The 9,703-nt window shown below is 43.7% G+C and overlaps 1 protein-coding gene across 1 annotated transcript; it reads right to left on the reverse strand.

The window, feature by feature from the left end:
• Window positions 1-780: 780 nt before the first annotated feature.
• Window positions 781-5,943, reverse strand: LOC310771234 (WD repeat-containing protein 76-like; the record flags this gene model as incomplete). Its single annotated transcript, XM_083663890.1, has 4 exons — window positions 4,959-5,943; window positions 3,592-3,702; window positions 1,122-1,237; window positions 781-888 (listed from the first exon to the last, which is right to left on the reverse strand). Coding segments are annotated over exons 1-4 (467 nt in total), but the record flags the coding sequence as incomplete, so codon positions are not given.
• Window positions 5,944-9,703: the final 3,760 nt, after the last annotated feature.

The following is a 9,703-nucleotide window of genomic DNA, read 5'->3' on the forward strand; positions in this document are numbered from 1 at the left end:
CAGGTAACATAATGACTTTGGAAAAACAGTTAGCAAGCACGACTCCCATAAAGATATATAAAAAGTATACAGGTGCCTGGGTCGGAGGATACTAGTAGGTGACAGATGTCCCGGCACACGCGGTTTAAGAAAAAATATCTTATTTATTGTGGGCAAGCAAGGTGATGAACGTTTCGCCTAGAAGCCTTCTAGGCGAAACGTTCATCACCTTGCTTGTATAATAAGATATTTTTTCTTAAACCGTGTGTGCCGGGACATCTGTAACATAATGACTTTCCCACACTGAGAGGCTATGTTCAAGTGAGTGGATGTACCCGATGGAAGTCAGCAAAGGAGCTGTGGTGGTCATTGCTGAGGTGTCATATATCCTATGGAAAAAGAAAAGAAAATGCACATTCAATTTAGAGATGTAATTCCAAAACAAGTAGTGCAGTGCAAGTGCTTTAAGCTGTGTCAGCCCCACCTAATCGTGTTGTCCATACAGGAGCTGAGCACTCTGTTCCCTGTACTAGGGGAGAAATAAGCACTGGTTATGCTTAAAGAGTGGCCGTGCAGCTGGCAGACCGCCTGGCTCTCGGTCTTCTTCAGACAGCGGCTATCGTAAATACTCACAAGCCTGCAGAGAAGAAGGAAAATTAGTTTGGACTATTTATAGACTGGACAGACTACAGCTGAACTGACTACAAGCAGGCAATCCAATTTAACAACTTTAGAAAACAAATGATCAAAGTGATTACTGCTCTGGAGAAAATATAAATTAATCAAAGATATGAGTCATACCTGCTCTCGGCCACTGCAAAGTACTGCTTGTTTAGTGGATGGACGCTAACACAGTGAAGGCTCTTGGGGTTGAGGGTGTAGAGGGTGTGGAGGGACTCATGGGAGTTGCTGCAGAGAAATTAAAAACATTAAGAGATTAGAAGCAGCTTTGTACCAGTCTGGAAAACATTATGCATGTTTCTGACAATGTTGTTTATGATTAATAAAAAAAGAGAGCAGGCGGTTAGCACTCTTCATGCTTACTGACATTCAACATGATGAAGAGAGATGGTAAAGAATAGAGAAGTGCTGCATTTTTTAAATCATTAATACAACAGTTGAAGAAGATGGCAGTATGTTACCCTGGGGTGCGCCTATCCACAATGGCAACATCTCCACCAAATTGCCCGACAACTAGTGTCATACAGTCATGTGACAGGAAGTCAAAGGTTTTCAGGCCATCTTCAATAGAATACACCTGGTAGGAAGTAGAAAATGATTCAGATCAGCTGGTGAAGTAGGAATATCTTAAAACTGGAGTGGGTTTACAATTCATGCACGATTTTACATCAACTTAATGAGGACATGGAATGTTTTTTTAAACATCTCCACTGATTTATAAGTTTGTTGCAAAGCAGTAATGAGTAAGTCCAGAATATTTCAGCAAAATTAACAGATGTTGTGCTTGAGGGCGGCTGTTCCAACTACAGATTGTTTATTTTTTCTATATGCACACATCCAGGGAGAATCGAATTGAAAACCTTAACAAGCGTTAATGACCCATGCCAGCAGGCGGGGGAGGATTTCTCAATGCAGAAAATATATAGAGAATATATAGAGAAGGTAAACACTGTCCATCTGCTTATATTACGGAGATTGTAAACTGATGCAAAGTGGGTTGAAAATCGGCAAAGCCTTCCTTTAATTACACATAGCTGCATCAAGACTTGTTTGTGTAAAAACTGTTCCTGAAATGGAACTGTACACCTGTGATGTCAGCCCCAGCAGAATGTCCAGCAACAAGTGATGTCACAGGTGTTTAACACCCATTTAGAATCCTACCCTTTTCTCCATACTGTATTTCTGCCCTGGGGGCCTGTATCTTATTATAATATATATAGGGGGGGGGGGGGGTTCATAATGATCATGAGCCCAAAATGTAAATTCATTACCCCCGCCCCCCCCAAAAATAAAATAATAATAACACCGCGCTCTTCAAGTTAAAAGGTATTGGTTCAAACTGTACTTACTGGCTGAAATTATGATTATTATTATCATTATATATACAGTATATATATATTGTTACAGAGTGATATGTGATTGACATGTGATTGTCAGGGACCCCCTTGTTTAACTCATTGAGTGCCAATGACGTCGATCGACGTCAAATGCGTTTTTTGACGGTGGGACGTGGATCAAAGCCTCCTGCATCTCCTGTACAAATATTGTAGCTATTGGATGTGTATAACCTATTTTACGGACTCATTAGGTGGCGACAGTGCTCTCCAGATTAGAGAAAGGTCAGGAAAACAGTAGGAAAAAGCCCCGTGATGAAAGTGAAACCGCTCATGCTGCAGGCGGAGCCATATAGATTGCTCTGGCTGCAGCTGACGTTGGCTGCGAACAGCAGTCAATCCGCTCCCACAACTGAGCCCCTCTGCCTCTGTCTGTCTGTCTGCATAGTTTCTCCACACGATTAGCCGCCAGAAAAGCAGCACCCGACACTGAAAAGCCAAACAATTCTCAGCAGTCCGGTTTGGCTTTTCCGTGTCGCGCTGGGAGCCGGCGCACAAAAACGGAGCACTCCGAAAATAGACGCTGGGTGCGTGAGGCTGTGTGTTAGTGTGGGGAGGAGTTTGCAGCTGAGGGGGGGGGAGAGGGGGGTGGGGCACGCAGGGCACCACACAACTACACCACGTCACTACATCAGAAAATATTAGCTAGAGTCAGTGAATGTGCTTGAAATGCTTCATTTCACAAAAGGCTGAATAACTCAGCTTCTAATTTGAAACGCCTGAAAACGCTGAAAACAACCTATCTTCTCCGGCTCATAACTAAAGAACGGAAAATGGTATCAATAAACTTTTTTTTGCTGATGATACAATAGAGTCTCCTTGTTCTTTGTGCGTGTTCGGTGTTTACATAGTAATATCACACAATATTCTGTGGGCCTCGAGAAATCACTGAAAACGCTCTGAAACTCTGGCACTGGGAGCGTCCGTTCTCCAAAAGTGGCTGGCACTCAATGAGTTAATTATAATATGTCAATTTACGTCTTTGCATCAGAGGATCAAACAGGAAGTGGGAGTGGCTTAGAGATTATATCCGTGGCATTTCAGGTGCGCAGGCCCCCCCCCCCCCCTCTCTGCCATGTTGGTCTGCTAGTCTGATCAGGAAGCCATGTATCGCTCCTGTTCCCCAGTGCTCTATTGATCCCTCCGTTTCCACGTGTATGGGTGTGACTGTGTGTGTGAGATATTATTTTGAATTAGCGTCCCCAATCTACTGAACGGGAGCTGCTGATGGCCCGCTCCACACTACCGACTGAGCTGTCCACACAAGCCGGGCTGTCTAGGTGTCATCGCCCCATGCTGATAGCAGGTGAGCTGCTCCCATTCACTTTGTGACTTCTTGTTTGATATTTCTGTGCAAAGACGTTCTGTGTTGTTGTGGCAGGTGTGGACTGACTAGACACGAGCTTGATCCTATTTTGAGAGCCAGATCTGTCACAATATATATATATATATATATATATATAGTAAATTCGTAGATAGATGCCACTGGGGAAGGGGGGGTGATCAATAAAACTACATTTTATGGAACAAAATTTACATCTTCAAAGAGGGCCTTCTCTACATCCATGCAGCGTAGAGATCCATCGTAGCTGAGGGTCAGCAGGTGGCTAGGATGAGTCCTGGAGAACATCATGCAGCTCACTGGACGCTGAGAGTGGGGCTCAAAAAGCAGCACGCCATCATCACCGTAATCACCACCCTTAACTCATTGAATGCCATGGACGTCCTTCGACGTCCAATTAAATAGTGACGTAGAGTGCCACGGACGTCCTTCGACGTCCAATGCGTTTTTTGACGGTGGGACGTCGATCAAAGCCTTCCGCAGCTCCTGTACAACTATAGTAGCTATTGGAGGTCTATAACCTATTTTACAGAAGCCTTAGGTGGCGACAGTGCTCTCCAGATTACAGAAATGTCAGGAATACACAGCCTGAAATAGCCTTGATGAAAGAGAACCCGCTCATGCTGCAGTCCAGAGCCATGTAGATTGTTCTGGCTGCAACTGACGGTGCGTGCGAACACAGTCAATCCGCGCACACAACTGAGTCCTTCTGCCTCTGTCTGTCTGTCAGCATAGTTTCTCCACATGATTAGCCGCTAGAAAAGCAGCAGCGCGACACTGAAAAGCCAAACCTTTCACTGCAGTCCGCGTGTGGCTTCTCCATGTTGCGCTGCCTGGGAGGCGGCGCTTCCCAGGCTTCCTAGACGCTTGGTGCGAGGCTGTGTGTTACTAGTGTGGGGAGGAGTTTTCAGCTGAGGGGGGGGAGGGGGGGAGGGGGGGTGGGGCACGCAGGGCAGGACACAACTACACCACATCACTACATCAGAAAATATTACCGTATCTAGAGTCAGTGAATGTGCTTGAAATGCTGCATTTCACAAAAGGCTGAATATCTCAGCTTATAATTTGAAATGCCTGAAAACGCTGAAAACAACCTATCTTCTCCGGCTCATAACTAAAGAACGGAAAATGGTATCAATAAACTTTTTTTTGCTGATGATACAATAGAGTCTCCTTGTTCTTTTTGCGTGTTCGGTGTTTACATAGTAATATCACACAATATTCTGTGGGCCTCGAGAAATCACTGAAAACGCTCTGAAAACTCTGGCACTGGGAGCGTCCGTTCTCCAAAAGTGGCTGGCACTCAATGAGTTAAAGAGTAAATAATAAATCAATCAAGTTGTACTGTAACACTGTACTTTTCCCCTAAGTGTCCAGTCATTGATGTTTTACTTCAGGAACTAATTTCCTTGTCATTTTAGCGGACATCCACAGGCTGGCAAAAGTAGGAACCAAATTTATGTATTTTTTGTGTCACTGGAATACGATTCAGAACATCCAAACTCCCAAATTCTAAAAAGATGGTGTTAGCAAATGGTTATGATCAAAGCAAAGAAACTCACCAAGTTCCAGAGTCCTACATGCCCCCATTTATCTCCTGCAGCCATGAGCAGACTGCTAGTGCAGGGGTGGAAGGCAGCAGAGTATATGCGTTGTTGAACCACTTTGGCCACTTGATCTTCAGTTATCCTCATGGTCTTAAGGGAAGAGCGATACCTGCATCACCTGCAACCACAAAGATGAACTGTAAAAGACCACACAAAAATATATTGTATAGTCAATTCTATTTAAACGCCCAGCGATGCATCAACATTTTTTTTTTTTTACAAATGTCAGATGTCTAAATATTCAGACTTAAACATCATAAACAGTCAGGACACAAAGTGACAAACAGGAGTCATGAGGTAAAGTTGTTTGAAGCCACTGTAGTTATCATAGTCTGAAGTCTCTAGTCGACTTCCTCAACGGTGGGACTGTGAGCCGGCTCCCGCCTGCTCTCTGCAGCCCTGTGCAGGTGTTGCTCTCTGGTACAACACACAATCTCCAGCTCTTTCTACGGGTGCTGGTACTGTTCTTTATCAGCCAGCTGGTTGTTATCCAGCCAGGCGATGGCCTGGTGGCACCTCTCCGCACCTTCCTCTGGTCCTCCTCGCTAATCTTGCCCTTCACGTTGAAGGCGTATGACTCCAGGGATTTTTTTTTATTATTTTTTGTGCATTCGTGCAGGACTTCACCTGGGAGGATCGACAGGCAAGGGAACAACTGTGGCCGAAAATCAAGCAAGCCAGATCGCTGGGTAAGGTGGCTTTCTACAAAGGCCACGTCGCAGTAATTGATGGACGTACAGTAAAGGCTTAATGTATTAAATGCAAACAGCAGTCAAAAGAAACAAGAAAAAAAACATATAGACAATATTCCAAGGTTTGGCCTGCCATTAAGAGAACAGTATAAAACTCAATCAATTGCGACTCCAAGAATGAACAGTCTAAATTCTTCGCCATACGGTGCATTACGCAAAACAGCCAGAAGATGGCGATGTTGCCCAAGGCAAACAGCCTGGCAGATAGCTAAAACGTCTAAAACAAGCAGCTATTGACAGCTGTCTATTTTTGAAAGAGCAGTTGGAGTATCAGGATGTTGGAAATAGTCCTGAAAGTGAGACAAATAGTAAAGGGAGAAACTAGGTTTTCTGAAGCTTTGAACCAATTGTGAACCTGGGGACATCTGCTGGTCAAATTTGAAACAGGATGCCCCCTAAAAACAATGATTTAGTAGCCTAGTCTACATTATCCTGAAACAAATCCAATTTGTGGGACTTCATAATAGACATATGTAGGCATTTATAAATGGTGGCGTTGTTCGTGCACGTTTTGGTCCTGGTCTCAGTTGGTGAAGACATGCAGGCGTCCTGAGTTGTTGCCGCCCAGCAAAGCATTCCTTGTAGGATGGAAGGCTGTGATGGACAGCACCGTGCTGAGGTGGTGGTCGTCTCTGAAGGAGTGCTGCAGCTGGCCGCTTTCGTGGAAGACCTGCACCTGGCGAGGCCGCTCCATGCTTCCCACCACAAAGCAGTCCTCTTGTTTAGGGTCCCACACTGCTGATAGCTTCGTCAGCCATCGGCCTGTGTTCAGGTTATGTCTGAAAATAAATTTCAGACAACTTAGCATACAGTATAGTCTGATGAAGAATGTGTTACCCACTTCTAGTAAAATCTGACTGGACTCACTGTAGCAGGAGTAATGGCATGTAAACAATTGCATTGCCTTTTCATGTGGTTTTTTCTACCAAAGAAAAAGAAAAGGAAATCCGCACTGTTTTTTAAGCTCCCACGTGAGTTTTTTAATTACAAAAAAGCAACGGGTCTTCATCAGGCAGTACAGAGAACAAGCTCTCTGTGCATGGGCATATATATAACCTCACATGGGGTGGTGGTGCCCCAATCAGGTGACGACAGACACCTGTGATCATTACAAAATACATAATTGTTGAAAGAGTCCACAAGAATACAACTTTTTTTAAAGATCATATAATAACAGAGGTAAACAAATTCTAAAATACCCGATACAAAAGAAATACAAGAAGTAAAACATGCAGGTGAATATTATTATCCCTATCTATACCAATAAGAAACCAAAGAAATGTAAAAGTATAGTACGGTAGGCCAAGGTAGGTTCAGGCAGGGTTTGAACCCAGGACTCCCAGGTGAGAGTCGTACGTGCTACCCACATGACCGAAGAGCCAGGCACATGTCTACAATGGCCAAGGTGTATACATATAACAACAGAATATAATAAAGTTAAAACATCACAGCAATGGCTTGACGTCTAGTTCTTCATTGAGGCCATACGGTGCCAACGTGTTGAGTGTATATATGTGAAAAGCCACACGTTGTAAAAGTCATTGTTCGTGGTCACCTCCTCTAGGGGGCTTTTCAACCTTCTCTATCCCCATGTACCGGAGTGAGGAGATGCTGTGTCCTGCTTGTTTGAAGTGGACTGCAACAGGGTTACGTTCATCACCGCATCTGATGTTGCTGCAATGCTCGCTAATCCTAGTGCGGAGGGCTCTAGACATTTTCCCCACATAAGCTAATCCACAAGGACATTTTATCTTTAAAAAAGTTGTATTCTTGTGGAAAGACCTACTCTTTCAACAATTATGTATTTTGTAATGATCACAGGTGTCTGTCATCACCTGATTGGGGCACCACCACCCCATGTGAGGTTATATATATGCCCATGCACAGAGAGCTTGTTCTCTGTACTGCCTGATGAAGACCCGTGAGGGTCAAAATGTTGCTTTTTTGTAATTAAAAAACTAACCGTGGGAGCTTAAAAAACAGTGTGCGGATTTCCTTTTCTTTTTCTATACGCGTATTTTTTCCAGCACCTGTTGAAATAATCTTGGATGTGCGTGCACTCTACTCTTCTGCATATTTCTACCAAAGACACACGATTGTTAATTTTGGTTTGACATTTTTTTTATGTACGGTAATTTAAGTGCCGAGTTGGAAAGGCTTGTTGTCGCTGTGATACTGGCTTATAATAAAACTGTAATAAAAATAGAAACAGTGATAAGTATTATGATGACCTGAGATAAACCTTCTACTACCCAAAACTCAAATGTATCAATCACTGTGGCACTGATGAAGATCCGCCATTAGGCCCTCTCTGCACTTTCACACAGAACCAAGCAGCCCTGCCATACAGGAGTGTGCTTTAGATAGCATCCACCCCTCCCGGATTGAAATTAGGCGTGAACCATGGGCGTTAAGCTTATTATGTCTGAGGAGTCTATTTATTTAATTTTATTTTGCCTTTATATAAACAGGTAAATCAGTGCGACCTGAATTTAACGAGCAACTTTCAATATTCGTCTGATCGACTTTATGGATCACAAAGGCAGCATCATGTATTACAAGCTACACGTAACGGAAGGCTTTCTTACCTTTGGTTCCAGTTTTTTTTATAAAGTATATACCCATGTTGTGAAGTAGCCTAATTAAGTCCGTTCTGAAAGCGTGTTGACTGGAAGAAAAAAAGTGTGAAACAGCTGCAGTCTGATTTTAATAACGTTATCGACGGCGTCATTATAGACCACTTGGTTTCTACTTCTGGTTATGTCACTTTCAGAAGAACAGAGCAAATCTCAGGCACAGTGGGCAACGCAAGGCACACACCTGCTCAAGTGACTCGGGCTATAGTAGGAGCACAGTCTGAATGCTAACATTAGTTGTTTTTCGTAAGGGAACGCACAACAGGCGAGACAGCCTGCAGATATGCTTCGGTTAACTTATTTCTGATCGGAGAACTTCAATCTGGAGGTTGTTTTCCCTCAGTCCTCCTGTCATTTCTTTATGAATGAGCCGAGATTCCCGTCTTCCCGCGGATTAGCCTTTTAGACAGACGTCGATTCTGCGCTGATACTACCTCTACCGGGGGAACGAAAGGCGTAACAAAATGACACGCCATTCCGTTCTTGCGACTTTTATACAGGAGGCATCATTCTACAGGCGGCGCCCCCGCCAGGCCAGTAAAAGAATTGCAATTTGTTTTTTTGTTTTTCTGCTCTCCCCAAAATTTAAATATACCTTTATGGCATATTATTACAATTACAATATAGCAATAATGGTGTTGACAGTAATAGAAGATTCCAAATCATTCAAAACAATCAGCATTTTGCTTTTAGGAGCATTGTGCCAGCGTGCGGCGCTGTTCCAAAACATGTAAACGTGTCGTTGCCTGCGAAACGCTCATCCCATAATACAAATGTTCGCATCGCATCCCATAATAGTATGATGATACTTGGGATGCCATTGCGAACATAGATGCGAACAGGTTAGCTAAAAGTTTAGCGTCACCAGCGAGGGGCCCCACCGTTGCGGTCGAGGTACATTTCGAAATCCCTCCAGGCCTGAAAATCTTTCTAGGGGAAACACTGCAGGAGGCGAGACATAACGCTGCAACGAACGCGGCTTTCACAGTCTGTGTTAAAGGGGCTATAGATTGAGACAGCTTTCCTGATTTTCCCTCCCCTGATCAGGTAACATAATGACTTTGGAAAAACAGTTAGCAAGCACGACTCCCATAAAGATATATAAAAAGTATACGGGTGCCTGGGTCGGAGGATACTAGTAGGTGACAGATGTCCCGGCACACGCGGTTTAAGAAAAAATATCTTATTTATTGTGGGCAAGCAAGGTGATGAACGTTTCGCCTAGAAGCCTTCTAGGCGAAACGTTCATCACCTTGCTTGTATAATAAGATATTTTTTCTTAAACCGTGTGTGCCGGGACATCTGTAACATA

The sequence above is a fragment of the Poromitra crassiceps genome (assembly GCF_964638095.1).
Source record: "Poromitra crassiceps genome assembly, contig: HAP1_SCAFFOLD_452, whole genome shotgun sequence".
In the NCBI taxonomy this organism is placed as follows: domain Eukaryota; kingdom Metazoa; phylum Chordata; class Actinopteri; order Beryciformes; family Melamphaidae; genus Poromitra; species Poromitra crassiceps.